The sequence below is a fragment of the Carcharhinus amblyrhynchos genome, chromosome 10, assembly GCF_965287045.1.
Source record: "Carcharhinus amblyrhynchos chromosome 10, sCarAmb.v2.hapA, whole genome shotgun sequence".
NCBI classification, from domain to species: Eukaryota; Metazoa; Chordata; class Chondrichthyes; order Carcharhiniformes; family Carcharhinidae; genus Carcharhinus; species Carcharhinus amblyrhynchos.
This window is the reverse complement of record NC_137333.1, coordinates 66785175-66807998: the sequence shown is the minus strand read 5'-3', so window position 1 is coordinate 66807998 and position 22824 is coordinate 66785175. Positions and strand designations below refer to the sequence as shown.

At 42.0% G+C, this 22824-nt stretch overlaps 1 protein-coding gene across 7 annotated transcripts in view; it reads right to left on the bottom strand.

Annotated features, from left to right (window-relative positions):
- The window catches only part of LOC145349012 (glutamate receptor 4), a 262985-nt gene that overhangs the window by 71643 nt on the left and 168518 nt on the right, over positions 1-22824 (bottom strand). For all 7 annotated transcript variants that reach the window (XM_080197219.1, XM_080197220.1, XM_080197225.1 and 4 more), the window contains exon 9: positions 17571-17681. In XM_080197219.1, coding sequence (XP_080053345.1) covers positions 17571-17681 — 111 coding nt within the window. The remainder of the gene's footprint in view (positions 1-17570; positions 17682-22824) is intronic.

Here is a 22824-nt window from a genome sequence, read left to right as displayed (position 1 = left end):
ACCCTGCTGCTTATTTCCTTACCCTGGCTTCTTCCATGCATTATCTCTGTTAAATACAGTGTTCAATAAAGCCCTATCCTAACAAGTATTTGGCTTGTCCAGTACTCTCATAACTGGGATCAGAACAAAATGGGGGCTCATCTAAAAAAAAATCCATATATCTTGATGAGATTACAAAGTCTAAATGGAATCCTTGAATCTATCAAGAAAGATGGGAAAGTGGAGATGGTGGAATTAAGGGAACAGGAATTCACAGTGAATTTTGCTATACATGGAACAACAGAATGGTTTTGCCAATTGCTATGACTTTTCTGGAAAGGGAAGTTCTACCCTAAGTGATTTGCAAGACATAACCAAGGTCAGGTTAATAACATCAACAGTGAAGTTAGAGTTAGAATTAAATAGCAGCTACAAAAGCTCATATAATTGAGATACTAACAAAGCATTTGGTATTAGAAGGAGGAGTTAGTCCAGGTGCCAATCCAGTTGAGTTCATTGAAAGTCTGTTGGACAGAAGCGGCTTGAGTTTGAATGAGAAAAAGAGGAAAAAGAAATTGAAATGTAGAAGAAATTATCTGGCAGGTTCAAGAATTTCCCTCAAATATTGGAAGAACCAGTGGAGGTGAGTGAAACTGAGATGTTGTAAGAGAAACATCTGGATTGTTTCCAAACTGTCTAATAAGCAGGTCTCAGGCTTGATGGAATAGGCAGGAGCAAGAGGAAATCTTGGAGAAGGAGAGTAACTTAGAGGTTCAGTTATCTGGAACTATTCTTCAGAAGTTAAATAAGGATGAAGACATTGAAAGTTATCAGGTTAACATGTTTTGTCCATCTCCTTCAATTGAAATCCTTCCATACCAGCAATCTCTCTCACACAGAAAGACTAGGGCAGCAGATAGATGGGAATACTGTCACCTATGAGTAACCAATAAATGAAAATTCTGAAGTTAACACTCCAGTAATCAGATTAGATAAATGGAAGAGTTGAAAATTTTGGATAAGACACTACACTACCTTCCAGAGAAGTATCAAGGTGGCGTATCCAAATAATTAAAAACAAGTTTGTCAGTATGTATGGACAAGTCAGGGAGAACTTCCTCAGCTATGCAGGATGTTGATGTAGGAAATGCTCCATCTCACAGACTTAATCCTAAGAATTTGGCTCAAGTAAGGAAAGAGATTAAATTTATGATGAACAATTATGTTATTGAACCAAGTCGGAGTAACTGGAGTTCACCAACAATGAAAGTGCCAAATGATTTTGAATTAATTACAGGGAAGTCAATGTCATAACAAAAGCAGATTCATATCCAATTCCATGGTTGTATTGGTAATGTTGGAAATGCAAACTTTGTGAGTATGATAGACTTGCTGAAGAAGTACTGGCAGTTTCAATTAACTGATCAAGCTAAGGAAATATCTGCATTTATAACTCCTGTATCAATGTAAATTTATGTTATTTGGAATGAGGAATGAACCAGCTAATTTCAAAGACTAATGAAAAAAGTGCAACTATGTTGTATTTATCAACGATTCGATGATCTACAGTAAAACTGAGGAGGAACATATGAAGAACCTGAGTATACTGTTTGACAGGTTGTGAAAACCCAATTTAATGATACATTTTGCAAAATAGGAATTCACTAGTGTTGATGCTACTTATTTGGGACACATTTGTGTACAAAGCCAACTCTCACCCAAAAAAACTAAAGTATAAGTGATTCTGGACTTTTCTGTCCCTAGAATGAAATAGTGAATTCTATCGTTTCTAGGAATTAGTGCATTTTACTGGAAATTTGTTCCAAAATTTAGCACCTTACTAGTTTCCTGACAACCTTTAAAAAAGAAGACAAAAAGTTCAACTGGATGAAGTTTTGCCAAACAGTTTTTGAAGGTTTGAAAACCATATTAATGAATGAACTGGTTTTGGCAGTGCCAAACTACAATAAGCAATGCAAAATGGCTACTAATGCCAGTGCTTAGGGCATAGGAGCAGCATTGTTCAAGGGGATGATGCTGAAATTGAGTTATTTTTCCAGGAAACTTAACCCTTATCAATGGAAATACTCCACAATTGAAAAGGAAGCACCAAGTCTGATCTTGGTCCTTCAACAATTTGAAGGATGAGGACCGTCAGAGGATACAGCAGGATATAACTCGGTTGGATACTTGAGTGGACAGGTGGCAAATGGAGTTTAATCTGGACAAATGTGAGGTAATGCATTTTGGAAGGCTAATACAGATGGAAAATATACAGTAAATGGCAGAATCCTGAAGAGTATTGATAGAGGAATCTAGATGTACAGGTACACAGGTCACTGAAAGTGGCAACCTAAGTGGAGAAGGTAATCAAGAAGGCAAATGGCAAACTTTCCTTCATTGGCGGGGCATTGAGTTAAAAAATTGGCAAGTCATGTCGCAGCTTTATAGAAGCTTTGTTAGGCTGCATTTGGAATATTGTTTAATTCTGGTCACCACACTACCAGAAGGACGTGGTGGCTTTGGAGAGGGAACAGAAAAGATTTACCTGGTATGAAGGGCAATAGCTATGAGGAGAGGTTGGAGAAACTTGGTTTGTTCTCACTGGAACGATAGAGGTTGAGGGGAGACCTGATAGAAGTCTACAAAGACTATGAGGGGCATGGACAAAGTGGATAATCAGAAATTTTTTCCCAGGGTGGAAGAGTCAATAACTAGGGGGCATAGGTTTAAGGTGCGAGAGGCAAGGTTTAAAAGACATGTACGAGGCAAGTTTTTTTACACAGCGGGTGGTGGATGTCTGGAACTCGCTGCCAGGGGAGGTAGTGGAAGCAGATACGATAGTGACTTCTAAGGGGCCTCTGGACAATTACATGAATAGGATGGGAAAAGAGGGATAAGGTCCCCAGATGGGTAGAGGGTTTTAGTTCAGATGGGCAGCATGGTCAGTGCAGGCTTGGAGGGCCAAAGGGCTAGTTCCTGCATTGTAATTTTCTTTGTTCTTCGTAATATATGACCTGTGTAAACTACTGTCTCTCCTTGATTATTTGAAACAAATAAAAGTAGTCAGGGAGAGACGGTAATTCACATGGTAGTTCACACCCTTTAGTGTTTTTGGAGAAGTTCCACAGTAAGAACCTTGCTGGTTAGGTGAATTGGCCATGCTAAATTTTCCCTCAGTGTATCTGAAAAGGTGTCAGAATGTGGTGACCAGGGGATTTTCACAGTAACTTCATTGCAGTGTTAACGTGAAGCTACTAGTAACACTATTAAATAAACTTTATCAGCTTTCTTAATTCTTATTTTTACATATACCTTATACACTGCTATTCTCTTCATAGTACATATATTCCTACCAATAGAGCCTCTTGGTCTAAGTATTGGCACTCTATGGCCCACCTGGCACATGTCTATTCTGTAGCTGGACTTCCCCTCTCTTGACAGGGCTTCCTGGCCTTACCAAATTCTCCAGAACCTCTCTTTTCCTAAAAGTAGGTAAAAAAAGGTAACTATGTGGAAATTAAGATGCACCAACTATGGCAGACAGTTCTGTCAACAAGAATGGAAAGTGCTTATGTGTAGACAAGGCCTGAGTGAGATCAACGGTTGCTCATTTAGAGAAGTGGCTAATCTCACCCTGTGTCAGTTTCTTAAACAGTGTTGCCTGCCATGGCAGGAAGAAGTCTCACAACATTACCACCCACCTGACGAAGGGACAGCCTGTTCCAAAAGCTTGTGGCATTTGCAACAAATAAACCTGTTGGACTTTAAGCTGGTGTTGTGAGACTTCTTTCTGTTTTTACCCCAGTCCAACGCCACCATCTCCACATCTTGCCTGCCATGGCCATGGTCACCTGAACCAAAGACAAGTATAAGAACTCACACCAAAAACAAGATATGGTGACATATTATGCTATTGATGGGTTAAAAAGAGATGGTTTCCTATTGGATAAGAAAGGACAAAAAGCTATGCAATGATTGGTAGACTATCCATATAAATTAAGGATTAGAAAGTTGCTCATTTCTCATTTGATGTAATGAACTATTACTGCAATACATCTGTAAGAATTGACAGAACACCTAGCAGTGTATCCCACTGTATATGTATTCTCCTCATGTATGAGTTATAAAGCTTGGAAGATTGAGTAACCCTACTGCCATAGTGTTGATATACCCAAGTTGACGACAACAGTCAGTGATGCCTATACTTGGACCAGAAGGTTGCATTGGTAGGCGCATACGCAGACCTGAGTTATGGCCTGCGCAACAGGCAACAGGGAAAATGGCACAGCCTCCCAGTGTAGGAGTATGGTTAAAAGTCTATCAGAGTGGAAGTCACAGTAAAAAGGTTAAACTGGGTCAAGTCTGTTGGATTAAGGTTAACATAAAAACTCGTATTATTTAGAATCAATATCTTATTTGCTCAATTTACCAATTTAGTCCTTATTGCTTGTGTTTTGTTCGAGTTTGCATAGTAAGGGTTCCTTGTTGTTTCAATTTTATCTTGGAGTCCTGCTGTTTATTTTCTTATCTTGGGATCTTCCATGCATGATATTCATTAAATATGTGTGTTCCACAAAGCCAGATCCTAACAAGTATCCAGCTTGTCCAGTACTCTCATAATTGGGATCACAAATCTTAATGTTCATACATGTGTATCACCACAGCCACACACACTTAACACTGCTGCAAGTCACACATCCACAGCTCATAGCTTGCGTCCACTGCCAGCTTCTAAACTTTAACCTGGTGTTGTAAGACTTCTTATTGTGCCCATCCCAGTCCAACGCCGGCATCTCCACATCATAGTTTCTCAACCATGACAGCTGAATCACTGGAACAGATTCATAATATTGGCTGACACACTTCCCTTTCTCTTAAAGGACAGGGTGGTGCATGTCCAGAGACAACAAGAGCTACCTGAGCCTGCATGCTCTAATCATCACGGAGGAGATGGTACTAGCCATTATTGGGATGCCATGAAAATAAAAGTATCCACACATCCAATCCTTCTTCCCTCATCCTCCATGCTTCTGATTTGCACATTTCAGATGTTCTAAACAGAAACCTCTTACTTATTCCTGCACCACACTACAAACTTGCAGTGCTGGCTCAAATGCCGCTGGCACGGTGCCCTGCTACAAAGTAAAGGCTGCTGTCAGCATACTGAACATCGACCTGCACAATTCACTGCATACTGTCACATATCCACTGGATATTGAGAACGTAGAATCCTTTTCATATCTGATTTAGTTGGCATGGGGCACTCACAAAGTGATGTACAGTCAATGGCACCGTCCACTATGGGGAGGCTTACTATCATAGCCAAAGCATGTGAGATGGAATGTGGTTAGCTGTCATTAAGTAGAGGGGCTCAGTGACCTTTACACAGCGGTGGATGGTAACATGCAGAATGCTCCAAATGTCTCTTGCTCCAGTCCTGAAGGACCAAGACTCAAAAAAGTTCTTCCTGACTGCCATTTTCACAGGCACTGGAAATGCTGTCATGTCCCTGCTGTAGTGACTGCAGCAGGTGGAAGACTTCCATGCGAAGATCTTTATGGACACATTGATATCTCACATTGTGGCCCTCACTGTGATTCAGGTCGAAGAATTGTTTCCTCATGATCCACCCGCTTTCAATAATATGGGCTGGAATTCTACCACTGTCTATGTTGGTAGGCAGTTCCCATCCTGCCGCAGTGAATGGAGATTTGGCTGGCTGCCAAAGTCTCCAACCTCGCTGCAGCGAGAGCGTGGCATGAACACTGGGTAAGATCACGCCTATGGTATGCACTATAACCTCCTGACAAGGCTCTGTGGGACCACAGATGCCATTCTGGCGTTCTCAGGGCATTTGTGGCACATGAAAAAAACTGATTGTAAAACATGCCAGTTTCCTGCTGACTGATTTTAATGAATTAAGAAATCTAGTGCAATCCAGTTAAGGTAATGGATTTTGACAGGCATAGCAACCAGAGCCCTAAAGTACTGACGAACAGCATTGTTAACAGCTGAGCGCCGTTTTACAGAGTCACCTACATGACAATCCAGATGGACTGCTTAATGATAAAGGCAAGTGCGTTAATAAGTTCACTCAGCAAATTTCAAAATCTGGCACTTTCATTGTCTCTGCACCCTCGTATAGAATTGTGCTGTAATCACACTCCATGCTGTTGCTGCACCAAATTATTGCCTAATAATTCTATATATAAATATATATATATAAAAACCAGAATTAGCTGCTGGTGATATAAGTAGATGGACACAGAACATTACATGGCATTGCTCTGACTGCTATTTCAAATGGGTAAATGTCTTTGTTGAGGCATGAGAAGTAGGGGTTATGTTGAAAATGAGCAGAAAGGACAGAGCGACAGATGATAATGAGTCCATGATTATATCAGAAGCGTACAAAAGCCCTGATCACCTCAGCAATTGATTGAACTGGCAGCTTGAAAACTAATACATCACAGGGTAAAACTGGGAGTGGTTGAGAGTGCAGAGGATAATATTGCATTAGGCAATACACAAACTTACAATCAGTCACAGAGTTAAGGGAAATAAACAGGAGATTTGAATGTACAAAAAGAGGTGATTTGTTTTAAGTTATGATACACGAAGAGTTTGCATCTAGGTTTGATCCTGTTCTGCTTACCCCACTGTAACATTGAAATAAAGGCAAGATCAATAGGATTTCATTACAGTAATAGAGCTAACTCTCACAGCACTTATGGTGAATCAGATACTTTCACACGGTTTTAATTTCAAAGATTTTGTTTGTCAATTTAAAGAATCTGAATTTCTTTGTTTTGGTTGAAAGATGTTCATGGTGTACCTCATGTTTTCTGTCATTACTAATCCAAGATAGACACCCATTGCTCACCCAGAAACATGAGTAACAGTTACAGAAACAACATAAGGGATGTAAGTTAATTTAGCACAGAGCAGGGTTGAATCCAGGAATGCTGAAGGGAACAACTGTACTGTAACCAAGGTGGGAAAGCAAATTTTTCTTTATTCATTCATGGGACATGGGTGTCAATGGCTGGCCAGCATTTATTACCCATCCCTAGTTGCCCTTGAGAGGGTGGTGGTGAGCTGCCTTCTTGAAACACGCAGGTGATGTAGGCTAACCCACAATGCTATTAAAGCACAGTGGTTAGCATTGCTGCCTCACAGTGCCAGGGACCTGGTTTCAATTCTGGCCTCTGTTCACTGTCTGTGTGGAGTTCGCACATCCCCCCCATGTCTGCGTGAGTTCCCTCCAGGTGTTCCGGCTTCCTCCCACAGTCTCCCACAGTCCAAGGATGTGCAAGTTAGGTGGATTGGCCATGCTAATTGATGCTAGTGTGTTAACAGGAATGGGGCCTGGGTGAGATTGTGGTCAGTGTGGAGTCAGAGGGCCGAATGGTCTCTTTCTGCACTGTAGGGATTCTATGATAAAGGAGAGAATTCCAGAATTTTGACCCAGCATCAGTGAAGGAACAGCAATATTTTTCCAAGTCAGGATAGTGAGTGACTTGGAGGGGAACTTTTCATGTGGTGATGTTCCCATGTATCAGTTGCCCTTGTCACTAGATGGAAATGGTTGTGGGCTTGGAAGGTGCTGTCTAAGGATGACGCATTTGTCCCGAGAGGAAAGGTGGAGCAGGTTCGACGTGTGTTCAATGGAATTTAGAAGAATGAGGTGTGATCTTATGGACAGAAAGAAGATTCTGAGGGGGCTTGACAGAGTAAATACCCCATCGGGAAACCTCGAACTAGGGGCACAGTTTCAAAATAAGATGCTTCCTACTTCTTCTTTCAGAGGGTTGTTAGTTGTTGGAATTCTCATCCCTAGCAAGCAGTGGAGGTTAGATCATTGAATATATTCAAGGCTGAGATAGACAGTTTTTTAATTGACAAGGGGAACAGGTGGGCAAGTGAAGCTAAGGCCATATTAAATCAATCACGATCAGCAGGTTCGATGGTCCAAATAGCTCCTATGTTCAGATGAAAGTCTTGACTTGTCTTATTAATATTGAGGCATTGATCAACTTTTTCTCTCATGCATTTATTCAATCTTGGAATTTTCATAAAATTGAGGTTTACTCTCTGATTTCACAAGAAATAGAAGCAGGAGTGGGCCTCTCAGCCTTTGAAACCTGCCCAGCCATTCAGTACAATCACGGCTGATCTATGCTGGCCTTGATTCCTTTTCTGTACCACTTCCCCATAACCCTCTATTACTCATTCTATCAAATATTTACCCCCTCCACAAAAACTACCTTAAATAATCCAGCCTCCACTACCCTTTGGAGCAGAGAATTCCAGAGATTTGCCACCCTCTGCAGGAAGGAATTTCCATACACTTCAGATTTAAATCTCTGGCCTTTTATCTTGTAGCTGTGTCACTTTGTTCGAGATTCTTCCACTCTTGAAAACATCTCACCATTCACTCTGTCAAGCTCTACAGGATCTTATGTGTTTGAATAAGATCACCCCTCACTCTTCTAAACTCATAGAGTCATAGAGTCAAAGAGGTTTACAGCATGGAAACAGGCCCTTTGGTCCAACTTGTCCATGCTGCCCTTTTTTTTAAAACCCCTAAGCTAATCCCAATTGCCCATATTTGGCCCATATCCCTCTATACCCAACTTATCCATGTAACTATCTAAATGCTTTTCAAAAGACAAAATTGTACCTGCCTCTACTACTACCTCTGGCAGCTTGTTCCAGACACTCCTCACCCTCTGTGTGAAAAAATTGCCCCTCTGGATATTTTTATATCTCTCCCCGCTCACCTTAAATCTATGCCCTCTAGTTTTAGACTCCCCTACCTTTGGGAAAAGATATTGACTATCTAACTGATCTGTGCCCTCATTATTTTATAGACTTTTATAAGGTCACCCCTCAGCCTCCTACACTCCAGAGAAAAAAGTCCCAGTCTATCCAACCTCTCCTTATAACTCAAACCATTAAGTCCCGATAACATCCTAGTAAATCTTTTCTGCACTCTCTCTAGTTTAATAATATCCTTTCTATAATAGGGTGACCAGAACTGCACACAGTATTCCAACGGGCCTTACCAATGTCTTGTACAACTTCAACAAGATGCCCCAACTCCTGTATTCAATGTTCTAACCGATGAAACCAAGCATGCCAAATGCCTTCTTCACCACTCTGTCCACCTATGACTCCACTTTCAATGAGCTATGAACACGTACCCCTAGATCTCTTTGTTCTGGAACTTTCCCCAGTGCCCTACCATTAACTGAGTAAGTCCTGCCCTGGTTCAATCTACCAAAATGCATCACTTCGCATTTGTCTGAATTAAACTCCATCTGCCATTTGTCAGCCCACTGGCCTAATTGATCAAGATTAACTCCAAGGAATAAAGACCCACGGTTGTTAAACATTTAGTTTAGCCACTCCCTTCCTTTTTAGGATCTTAGAAAAGCTGCTACAATATGTTTTTATGGGCCCAATTCTCCCATCATGACCTGTACCTTTTCTGGCAGGTCCAGTCAGGAGAGTCGCGTCATTGGCTTTTTTCCAGGATTTGCGCGTGCACTGGGAACATATGAGATGTTCCAGAGCCGGACAACAGTAGCAGTTCAGACCACGCTGAAAATCAGCAGGAAGACAGGTAAATCATTTCAATCTTTTCTTAATGTAGTTTAAATATTTTTTGGACGTGATTATCGGGAACTTATTGGGCCTGATAGAATCTCCCACCGTGCCAGGAGTACTTCATTCCAGTGGGGTTTAGAGTAGCTCCCCATGTTTGGGGAACTAGCAAGAGACCCCACCGGAACAAAGAGGGGACAATTGGAGCACCCCAAGTGGTTGTCGGCGAGGGGGGGCATGGTGCCCCCTTGGCATAGGCACCCTAGCAGTGCCAGCCTGTACCTCCTGGCACTGTCCAAAAGGCAAACTGCCCATGCCCAGGAAGCACCTTGACACTGCCCAGCAGGCATCGGGCAGTGCCAAAAGGGTGGGGCTTATTTTGGGGTTTTATCAACTTTTGGTGGGCCTTCGTTGGTTTCTATAACCCTTCCAATCCTTAGACTTTGCAACATTATAAGCTTCTTCTTTTAATCCAATAATATCTGTAACTCCCCGAGTGAGTCATGAATAGGTCTTTCTTGCTGAGCTTCTCTTTTTTAATGGATTGTATTTTTGTTGAAGATTGTAAATTGTTTCTTTAAATGTTTTCCACTATTTACTTATTACTGTATCATTTGTAATCAACCACAGCCAATTCTCCCTCATATCTATCCAATTAGCTTTAAGTTCAAAATTCTTGATTTTGATTGGAATATGTCACTTTCAATCTTAACATGGAATTCAATGATATTATGATCACTATTTCCCAGTGGATCTTTTACTGTGACATTACTTATTAACTTCACTTCTCACATAATATTAGATCTAAGACAGCTTTATCCCTAGTCAGTTCCATAATTTATTGCTCCAGGAAACCAACATGAAAACATCACATAAACTCATCTTCTAGTACAAACTTGCCAATTTGATTGTCTATATGAATATTAAAGTCCCCCACAACTATTACATTTCCTTTATTACAAGCGCCAATAATTTCTTATTTAATGATCTGTCCAACACCATGACTACAATTAGGAGACCTATAACTCCAGCATTTTCTGGCTTTTGTAGTTCCTAATTTCCACACACACTGTTTGTACTTCATTATCTTCTGAGATCCTCCTATTAATGTGATTACGTCATCTTTTACTATCAAGGTTACCCTTTCTGTTTTGTCAGTCAGTCTGTCTTCTGAAATAATGTGTATCCTGGAATATTTATTTCCCAACTTTGATCCTGTGACATGTCACTGTAATGGCAATTAAATCTAAATCATTCACCCGTATTTGTGCCATTAATTCATCTAGTTTATTGTAGATGCTTTGTGCGTTCAGATAAAGAAGCCTGATTTTCATTTTTTGCTACAATTCTCTGCATTAACCTTATTTACTGATGCAGAATTAATGTTAAACTCTGTCCTTTCCTGTCGCTTGTCTTGCTAACATTTCAACACTGGTCTGTTGCCTTGACATTTCTTTTTGTATTTCTAAATCCCCTTTCTCCCGAATCCACATTCCACCTGTTATTTTAAAGCCCTGTCCACTGTCCTAGTCACACAATAGGCCAGGTCCCATCTCAACTTATGTGGAACCCCTCACAACAGAATAGCTTCTTCTTCCCTGAATACTAATGCCAATACCCCATGAATCAAAACCCCTTCTTCGCACACAATGCTTTAAGCCACGTGTTTAATTAAGTAATCTCTTTGAACCTTTGCTAATTAGCATGTGGCTCATGTAATAATCCAGAGATTAGGATCTTTAATAACCTGTATTCTAATTTGGATCCCAACTCCTCAAACTTGTTTCACAGAATATCATTCATGGTTCTATTCATGTCATTAATTCTCATGCAGATCATAACAACTGGATCCTTCCCGACCTACTCCAGGCTCCTTTCCAGCCACAAGGACATGTCCTTAACTCAGGCAATGAGGAGGCGACAAAACCTTCGGAGTTCCCTGTTATGGCTGCAGAGAGCAGTATTAATTACCCTGACTACATTGCCTCATATCACTGCTTTATATCATAGCCATTCTGCCCCATGATTTTCCCATCTACTCTACAGCCCTTTTTTGTACAGTACCTTGTACCTGTTGAACAAAGTCAGGTTCTGAGGCTTTTCCATCACTCAATGGTTCCTCAATGGATGCACTGCAGCAATGTGCCAAGGCGTTTTCAACAGCACCTCCCAAACCAGTGTTTGTTACCGCCCAGAAGGACAAGAGCATGCGAACAACACCACCTTCAAGTTCCCCTAGAAGCCAGACACCATCCTGATTTGGAACTGGATTGTTGTTCCTTTACCGCCTCTGAGTCAAAATGCTGAAACTGCCTTCTTAACAGCACCACAGAAATAGCCACACCACATGAGCTACAGCAGTTCAAGAATATGGTTCACCATCACTATCTAAAGGGCAATTAAGGGTGGGCAATAAATGCTCAACTTGCCAGCAATGTTCACATCCTAATGTTAAATAAAAGGCTGAGGGTCAGTGGGAATTTTGGTTGTTCAGATGGAATATGAGCTTCTTAGAGAGAGAGCAATGAACGGAGCAGCAAGATGTGTTGATCTGAGGAGTGCTGTGCAGGAGAAAGCTAAGCAAGTCAAAGTGTGGGTTCCTGAAATTCACTTATCCCACTGTCTGAAGGTACTGGATCCTCGTTGCACTGTATCCAGTTGGAGGAACTGGATACCTCCTTTGCCACTGACTTCTTTGATCACTTCTATCCACATTTGATTGGTTGGAGAGGTTTTATAATTCTCCTGTCTTTGGAAGAGTTCACCTCAGTGCAGCCTATCAGGTCCTGCAGCAAGATCTCCAGATAAAAGTGAAGCACCTAGTGGGGAGAGGGCTTCTCAGGTCTCCTTTTCATCCTGATGGTTGCTGCAGCCTCAAAATTTCCCGTGCTGATGTGGCTTTGTATCTCACATTAATTCCTTTAAGTAGAAATCCTTTCCTTAGGCAGAATGGGCAGGTCATCCTGCTCATCCCTCCCTGGTTATTCAGGGAACCTGGAAGTGGAATGTTAATGCCGTGACTCTTGGAAAGAACATTGATTCATAAATTGGGTTCCCAACCTGCAAATGCTCCCACTGATCCAGTCGGGACTAAATGTGGAAGATACTGCCCTATGTGTTTTTGTGACTTGAGCATCACAGGCTCGCAGGAGGAACCAATCCAAATCCAACTTCTCTATGCAGAGAGCAGGGGCAGTTTTGCATTTGAAAGTAACATCAATTTATCACAAAGTAATAGATTTTCATGATTAAGCATCTCTGTAGGTGCGAGAAATACAAGTCATTCCATTACAAAAGGACAGCATGATGGCCCAGTGGTTAGCACTGCTGCTTTACAGTTCCAGGGACCCAAGTTTGATTCCTGGCTTGGGTTATTGCTTGTGCAGAATCTGCACATTCTCCCTGTGTCTGCATGGGTTTCCTCCGGGTGCTCTGGTTTCATCCCACAGTCCGAGAGATGTGCTGGTTAGGAGCATTGCCCATCTAAATTCTCCCTCCATGAACTCGAACAGGCACCACAGCGTGGCAACTAGGAGGTTTTCACAATAACTTCATTGCAGTGTTAATGTAAACCTGCTTGTGATAATATTAAATTATCTGCTCTCTTTCCTGATTCTCTGGTTCCTCTAGCATTTCCCATGTTTTATGATTTTATTTCATATTTTCACCATTCATAGTTTCCTTTATATCATTCTATTATGTGAATGCTTCTGAGGCAAACATCCATCGGCAGCAATGATTTATACATGCAGGTGGGCAATAAATTTCCAATTGTCACAGAAGACTAAGCACTGCCAGACTTCTCATGCGCATGACATAAAGAGGTTGTAATGTGGTCAGTGTTCAGATTAATGTAATTAACTGTTCTAATTCTGTAAAAGTGTAACAAGCCAGAGGCTTATTCATCAAAGCCATTTGTTCCGAAGCTTCCCTTTAGCAATTAGATTCTGACAATTTCCAATTTGTGTTTATCTGATCTGAAAGGGACTTTGTCCCTCTTGGTAAGGGAGGCTGTTTTACTTGTAGTGCCTCTGTTTAAAGATTTGGAAGTCTCCACTTCAGGCTCAGAATGTTGCAAGTAAACAGAGGTGGAAGGCAGTTAATTAAGCCTGTGTCATTAGCCCTCCGCCAACTTCACTCTGAAATGGGAATATATTCAAATAGGATCAGCAAAGAAATCTGCTGCCAATTTAATTCAACTAATTACATATTTGATTTAAACTGCCAGGTCACTGCCTGGGACTATAAATTGATTCAGGAAGCAGATATTTACTGATGAAAGACAAGTTGACTAAGAATCTGTTCATACAAGACAAGCTTTCATTGATGCATTTGGAACAGCTCTTAACCTTTGAGAAAGAAATTAGGAAAGCAACCCTTACTTAATAATATATAATATTACTTAATATTCCCTGCATCAGTTTTGTGTCAGCGATTCAAAGTATGTCCTGTTGTACTTATTTACTGTGTTCTTCTCTCTTTCCTTCACTAGGTCCTGAGAACTGATCTTTTCTTCTGCAAGTGATTTTTCTTAAGTATAATTTAGGGGCCTTTATAACATTTTTTGCTTTGCATGATTTCTGATTTTATTCTAGAAAATACAGTGGTTCCTTTCAATTGTCCTGTTTTGTGACTTTTTTCTCTCTCTATTTAATCAAATTGAATGAATCAGTGCCGGGAATAGAATATATTTGCCAGGCAGTTAGGGCTGCAATTTATGGGTGGAATTTAATGCACCTCCAAGAGTGCGCTGGAGGAAGATGAAGATGGTCATCAGGGGCAAGGAAGGCTGGTGTTGCCATTCCCATCCTCAGGCCAGCTCAATTTGAAACTGAAGAGGGGCCATGCCATATCAGCAGGCCACCTGGTATATCCTGGCCTCCTGCTTGTCAATTTGCAAAGGCCTTTCTGATTGGTTACTTGTCTCCAATGGAGGATACCAGTGGCAGCAAGGATCCCACTGAAATCCAACCTCCCCATTGCCCCTTTCCACCTGCCTACCTCTGGACAGAACAGGCTGACTGTGGCTCTCCTGCACTTTCTTCTTGAGCTCCAGAGATGCTTCTGGTCTGGGTCCTCTGCTCAGCTTCCTATTGAGCTGCCAGCTCTCTGATTAGCCAGAGATGGGTTCCTCACCTTCAAAGGCAAGGGATCTCTGACTGCCTGTTGAGTTTTAATGCCATTGGCATTCCCAGAAATGACTGCAGTGGCATTGCTACAGCTTTCCCTACGTCTCAGTAATAGTTTGACATATTGGAAAATCCAGCAATTCCTCAACATTGCAGAGGAATGTCAATCCACACTTTGTACCCAAGCCATCTTAAGCAGATCTAAGGTTAAGAATCCTCTCAACGGAGCCAAACTGACAGTTTAATTGATAATTACAACCCTGCAGTGGAGAATCGTGGCTACTGAGAATTCCACAGCAAGATGAAGGAATGATGACTCCCACATATAAAATAACTATTACAATTTGCAAGCACAACTCAAAATCATTTTGCTTTGAACTGCAGTGTCTGATTTTCCATAGGGAATCCCTCAGTCCGAAGTTCAGTGTGTAGATGGAAAATGATTGACTACAACAATGGTTTAACAATAGTGGCTTTAAAATGGCTATTCTGGCTGAGAGTTAAGCACGCTGGGATTTTTGGATTACAGTTAACAGATTTACCATTCCTTTAAAAACCCAAATAGCAGGCCTTGCTGATTAAAAAATGAGACATGGAAATTCATTTAAATATCACAGTTACTCATCTGTCTCTTAGCTTACTCAATCCTAAACCCACTCCTTAAAACAATGGTAGACACGTTTACAGCGATGAATCCAACTTTTTAACAGTTGAATATCCTCCTGCCCCTTCTAAAGTCCTGTCTTTCAGTGGATGGTGGAACCTAGGGGTCACATTTTGCCGCTGGCAGTCAATTAAGTGTATGTCACTGGGGCTGCTTGTCCATTTTAACGATCATAGCCCTCTCCAGAGCCTCTAGTCCAATCAGAAAGCTGGTAGCTCAGCCACCTCAGTAATGCCACTACTGATTGGACTGCACCTGAAGGATGAGGAAACATTAGTTGCTGTGCGTCTTCAAAGACAGGCAGGTGGTGATTGCATGGGTTTCCTCTGGGTGCTCCAGTTTCTTCCCACAGTCCAAAGATGTGCTGATTAGGTTGATGGGCCATGCTAAATTGTCTGTGTCCTGAGATACGTCGGTTAGAGAGATTAGCGGGTAAATATGTAGGGTTATGGGGATAGGGCCTGGGTGTGATTGTGCTTGGCGCAGACTCGATGGGCCAAGTGGCCTCTTTCTGCACTGTAGTGTTTCAATGATTCTATGATTGGGGTGGAAGGAATAACCAGCAGGCCCCGATGAGATCGGGCAGGTGGTACCATTGGTAGGAGGGTAACTATTGTCAAAGTGCGCTCAAACCCATCCCCCCCTCTCCAGCCACAGGGAGGCTGCCAGAGTTTACCTGGTTGTTCCCCATCTGGTGCAAGCCGCAAAGCTGTTGGTAAAATTCTAGCAGAGATGGGAAGAAGCCTTTATTTGGCTTCAGTGGCTCAATTGGGCTCCTGGCAGGTACTGGTATGAAGACATGGTAGGAACATGTCAGTAATGACAGTCGATGTTTTTCCACATAATTTGCAAGCCTACATTTAAATTTATTTGTGTCACAAGTAGGCTTACGTTAACATTACAATGAAGTTACTGTGAAAATCCTATAGTCACCACACTCCAGTGCCTGTTCGGGTACTTGAGGGAAAACTTAGCTTGGCCAATGCATCTAACTGGCATGTCTTTCGGACTGTGGGAGGAAATCGGAGCACTCAGAGGAAACCCACGCAGACACGGGGAAAATGTGCAGACTCTGCACAGATGGTGATCCAAGCCGGGAATTGAATCCGGGTCCCTGATGCTGTGAGGCAGCAGTGCTAATCATTGTGCCAAGTGCCGCCTACCTGCTTCCCAGCCTCACTGTCAACGGACTGTAAGATTCAACCCTTTCTCACATTTGCAGTGTTGATGTTGCTTGTGTGAAGGCTGATCTCACACATCATATAAACTAGCTGTCAGCAAGAATTCCTTCCTGTGATACTCTGTGACCCTGCTCTGACATTGACAAACAGGATTAAGCAACTCAGATGATATATTATGAGGGTGACTGGACATTTTACCCTGCCACGCACTGCAAAGTGAGGACAGAGGTTAGAATTCGAGCAACTCATCTCACACATGTATCAGACACCCACACAAACCAAAGACTTCTATCCTATTTCCATCTTTCAGTAGAACAATTTTTTTCATATGCTACTTCAAGTTATTGGTTTCATGTCCTTTTCTTGGTTTGGAACTTATTGAGCAATAGCAGTGAGTTTAATGAGCCACATAAGCTTAAAGTATTAAAAAGTTGGTGACAAAATGCAATGGCCAAATCTGTATCAGTTAAAAGTAAGCAGGCTTAAAGTTTAAATTGTAGATGAGATGAAAGACTGACCAGCAGTATTGTTTCTCTGTCAGGGCTGCCATACACAAATATGCAGCCTGTAGATCTGATAATTACAATCCCCACGGAGTGTAGTAAGAAATCTCACAACACCAGGTTAAGGTCAACAGTTTTATTTGGAATCACGAGCTTTTGGAGTGCTGCTCCTTCATCCTTCACTCACTTGATGAAGGGGTAGCACTCGGAAAGCTCATGGACTTTAACCCGGTGTCGTGAGATTTCTTACTGTGCCCAACCCAGTCCAACTATGGCATCTCCACATCATGCTCACAGTGTATGCCACATGATTAAGATGCAGGAAGGGAAAAATTATATAAATGTGGAGAACTTGTTAGATCACATTTGAAACAATAATGGATTAAGTAGAAAAGTTATAACAGTCTGCCTTTTAAAACTGGTGAAGTAAGTATTGAAAATAGGATGTACATGCAGCGCACATGTCGCAGGCAGGAAAATAAACAAGAAACAATCAGCTTACCAGTATTGTAGTGACATAAACGGTCCTGTTCTCCATGGCGGAAGAATCATTTGGGAACATCATCTCATTCTGAATCAGAACAAGCTTGTCTACATCATTCCAGTAGCCAATCTATGAATCAGAAAGTAAGTGATTAATGCCTGGACTTTCTCATTTTCCTTTCTGTACTGATTTGCTGCTGAGATCATAAGAACATAAGAACATAAGAAATAGGAGCAGGAGTAGGCCATCTAGCCCTTCGAGCCTGCCCTGCCATTCAATAAGATCATGGCTGATCTGTCGTGGCTCAGTTCCACATTCCCGCCCTCTCCCCATAACCCTTAATCCCCTCTCTTATCAAAAACCCATCAACCCGCGTCTTAAAAATATTTAGCGAGGTAGCCTCCACCACTTCAACGGGCAGAGAATTCCAGAGATTCACCACCCTTTGAGTGAAGAAGTTCCTCCTCAACTCCGTTCTAAACCGCCCCCCCTTTATCTTGAGGCTGTGCCCCCTAGTCCTACTGTCCTTCCTGAGCGGGAAGAGTCTCTCCACCTCTATCCTATCCATCCCATTCATCATCTTGTATGTCTCAATGAGATCTCCCCTCATTCTTCTAAACTCTAACGAGTACAAGCCTAGTTTATTCAGCCTCTCCTCATAGCTCAACCCCCTCAACTCCGGCATCAGCCTAGTAAACCTCCTCTGCACTCCCTCCAAGGCCAAAATATCCTTGCGTAAGTATGGCGCCCAAAACTGCACACAGTACTCCAGCTGAGGCCTCACCAATGCCCTATACAGCTGCAGCAAGACCTCCTTACTTTTATATTAATGATGGATACGTGCAAGTTTTGGAATAACAGCCTGACAAAGCTTTTGGATAAAGTCATTTCAGCAAAACGGTATTCCTTCAAACCTATATAAAATGGTCATTCTGGAAGCAGACTGAATTCAAGTTCAATCTCAAAGAGAAGTCATTGAATACAATACATTGTCATTGAACAATCTGATATGGATATCAGCTGTTTTTAAATTAAACTTTTCATTCATTTATGGCAAGAGTAGTATTTATTGCCCATGCGTAACTGCCTTTGCAAAGGTGATGGTGAGCTGCCTTCTTGAACTGTTGCTGTCTGTGTGATGACAGTACACCCAAAGTGTGAGTTGGGAGGCACATCCAGGATTTTGATTCAGGGGGCGGAATTTTCCGGTTCCATCAGCCCAGAACCGGACATTCCCACTCGAGGTCAATGGATCTTTTGCTAGTCTGTTGAATTCCCATCCCATCAGCAATGATTCCTGTGGTGGGCAGGACTGGGAGGTTTAGGCCAGTGTCAACGAAAATATTTCCAAGTTAGGGTGGTGCGTGACTTGGGGGATCTAGCAGGCAGGTGGAATTCAGGTGGTAGACCAGCTATGATAGAACTGAAAGGTAGAGTGGGCTGATGATGTGTTTGCTACCCTTTTCATTCTGGCTGACAAAGGTCATAAGTTTGGGACATGCTTGAAGAAGCCTTAGCAAGTTGCAAGAATGCATCTTGTACATGGCACACACGACAATCACATTATGCCCATGATAGAGGGAATGAAAATCCTCGCTGCAGGATGGGGTGTGAATCACGTGCCTTGCTTTACCTTGAGTTCCTTGACTTTGTTGGAGCTGTATGCTTCTAGGCAAATGAAGAATATTCTACCACATCCCTGACTTAATCCGTGTAGTTGGTGGGAATGCTTTAAAGTGTCAGGAATTGAGTCATTTGCTGAGAACTTCCAGCTTCTGACCGGTTCTTGCAGCCATTATTCATGGTTTGATGTGACAGGAATGCAAGCTTTGGTCTGATCTATTGCTTGTCAGATCATTTAGACCTGCCTTTTTCATGTTGCTTTTGCTGTTTAGTGTGCATGTATGTGTTGTAGCATTTTGGAGTGAAATAAAAACACGAAAACATAAGAAACATGAGCACAGCTGTGTTTTCCAGCCATAAAAACTGCTCTACCAATTCAATACTATTACGGCTGGTCATCCATCTCAAAACCCCCTGTCTGTACCACCCTATATCACTTAATTACCTTAGTGTCAGAACAAAATCATCAATGTGGACCTCTCTACATCAAAAAAATTAGATGTTGGGTCATGTAAAGTTCTCAAGACTACAGTAAATAAGAATGGCATGGTGGCACAATGGTTAGCACTGCTGCCTCACAGTGCCAAGGACCTGGGATCAATTTTTGGCTTGGGTCACTGTCTGCGCGGAGTCTGCACCTTCTCTCCGCATCTACGTGGGTTTCCTCTGGGTGGTCTGGTTTCCTCCCACAGTCCGAAAACCGAGCTGGTTAGGTGCATTGGCCATGCTAAATTCTCTCTCAGTGTACCTGAACAGGCACTGAAGTGTAGCACCTAGGGGATTTTCACACTAACTTTGTTGCAGTGTTAATGTAAACCTACTTGTGACACTAACAAATAAAAAAATATCCTTGGTATATATTTTTCAGGGATAAATCAAGAGATGTGAAACAAGGGTGATTAAATCGAGTGGTGGTGTATAGATCACCTGTGATCTAATTGAGTTGCAGAACACGTTGAGATTGGAATGGTTAGTTCCTATGTTCCGAAATTTAAGTGCAGAAGCAATTTCACCCTTGAAACAGGAACCAGCATGTAACTGCAGTGTTGACTAAGTATTTCAGTCACATACTATCAAAAGAAAGTTTTTAGTCTTGGGGAGATGGTTCTACCCATTAAAAGGCAACAGTGGAATGGTTTATCTCCCAGATCAGAGGTCAGCTCTGATAAGGCACCATTTATATACACGGATGCAGTTTTATATTATCAGCTCTCTATGATCACATTAGCAGATTGAATTCTGTCCCTCAGGGTTTGTTGTGAAGGATTTCTCTGAATGTCATGAAATTAGGGTTGGTCCACTGAAAACAGTGAGTTTTTTAAAAAAACTAAATATCACAGGAACCGATTTCAGTGCTCTGATCTGTTTGTCCTTTTATAGTGAAACACACAACAGGAAGTTTTCTTGGAAAATGTCGTTGACTGTCATTGGAATAAGTGAGACTTGACAGATCTGATTAAATTACATGCCTGAAGAAACAGCTAGTAGTTTTTTTTCTGCATTAGATCTGGTCATAGATTCGCATCCAGCAGCTTAGACCAGTCTGATGTAAACCTCTTGCTTTGCAACCAAATTGTATACTGAAGGCAAGATGGGGGAGTTTCTGCTCTGAGGCATGACCGCAGTAATTAACTCCTGACTGTTTTACCAAGAGCTTTGCAGGTACATCTGCTGCAATTTCACAGCAAACAGTAAAGCTGTTGTTTGCACAAAGGACTGCGTTGCAGAATGGTTTGTAATCAAATAACCTGAAACTAAAGGAGCCCAGTATTGACTAACTCCAATCATCTGCACAATGGTTTAGGATATATTTTGTGAGGCCTTAATTTTGGCACAGGACTTTGCAGAATTTTACTTTCTGGCTGCAATATTTTTCTATAGATGTGCTATCTAGTCAGCTTCTTCCCAGAAAGTGAACAGAACTATCTCAGCTTACAGCGGAATTGATGGTTTTGTAACTACAAAGCCCTGGCTGGTTAAATGCAGTCAAATTAAGTTTTATTCATTTAATTTATCCCCTTTTCATACTTCCTGTGAAGACCCATTACTGAAAAGTTAGTCTGAGAAAGTGGTTAGTAGTAATCTCCCTTTCCTTAATCTACTGGGAGGTGAGGTCAGCCAGAACATTTTCACTGCCTGCTTGGCTAAGATCAGTTAACTCAGCAAGGAGCAGAGATCAAATCTGGGACCTTCCTGGCCTGTGGAGCTCAGTTACAAAACTGACTGTTTGAGTAAGGAGGTACTACTACGATCACGATACTAAATTTTATGAAGCGGCAAGGTGGCACAGAGGCTAGCACTGCTGCCTCACAGCACCAGGAACCCAGGTTCAATTCTGGCCTTGGGTCACTGTCTGTGTGGAGTTTGCACTTTTCCTCCGTGTCTGCATGGGTTGCCTCCGGGTGCTCCGGTTTCCTCCCACAGTCCAAAGATGTGTGGGTTAGGTTGATTGGCTGTGCTAAATTGACACTAGTGTCAGGGGGATTAGCAGGGTAAATGTGTTGGGTTATGGGAATAGGGCCTAGATGAGATTGTGGTCGGTACAGACTCAATGGGCCGAATGGTTTCCTTCTGTACTATTGAGAATGATTCTATTCTCTGATTCTGCTCTATTTTCTTCTAAGCACCAACATAGCTGGAGCACCTAAACTGTGCAGTGTGTTAAACAAATGAAAGGTTACGCATGTAAATCTAGATTTCCACTAGTGCCCACTATAGTGAGGTAGGGTGGCTTTGAGCAGCAGACAGATAGGAGTTGAATCCTGCCAGGATCCTGCCCATTTCTGGTGGAGGGATAGGGACCAGCAACATCTGTTTCAGATAGACTCTCACTTCACTTTACCATTAGTTTGGAAGCAGGAGAGTCATGCATTTTATTTCCTAATATTTTACCTAGATGTCAGATATAAAATTGCAAGCACATGGAAGACCATGGAAAAGACATATTAACAATAATCTTAATATCCCATTCTTAGTTTATGTTTTTCCTTTGTTTGTTGCTGATATTTAGGCTCCCATAAACCTCTGTGCCAATTTCTGACCATTCCTGTCCTCAGCATCTTTTCTGGAACCGATGGACTCAGCAGTGAAAACCCCCAATCAGAGGGATTTGGAAAATGACGGAGACTAATGGGAATCGGGGTTGATGCAGAAGGTTCCAAGCACCCCCTCCTCCTCCCCCCTCCCACCACCCCCACACCCTATTCAACCCTGGAAGTACTCACTCTGACAGAGTTGAACACATGTTGCTTTGACAGGCAGTTCATGCCAGTACACCATCCTGACTTGGAAATATATTGCCATTCTTTTACTGTTGCTGAATCAAAATCCAGGAACTGCCTTTGTATCAGCACCATGGATGTGTCTGCATCGGATGGACTGCAGCGATTCAAGCAAGTAGCTCATCACCATCTTCTCAGGGGCAACAGGGATGGGCAACAAATGCTGGCTTTGCCAATGATGCTCAAATCCCATGAAAGAATTTTCAAAAAGTGACTATGAAGCCGTTGGATTGTTTATAAAAACCCAGATGATTCACTATTTTCCTTTAGAGCAGGAAACCAGTCGTTCTCCCCTGGCCTGGGCTAGCTGTGACCCCAGTACCATACCAATATGATTGCCTTTAACTACTCTTTGTGTGCCTGAGCAA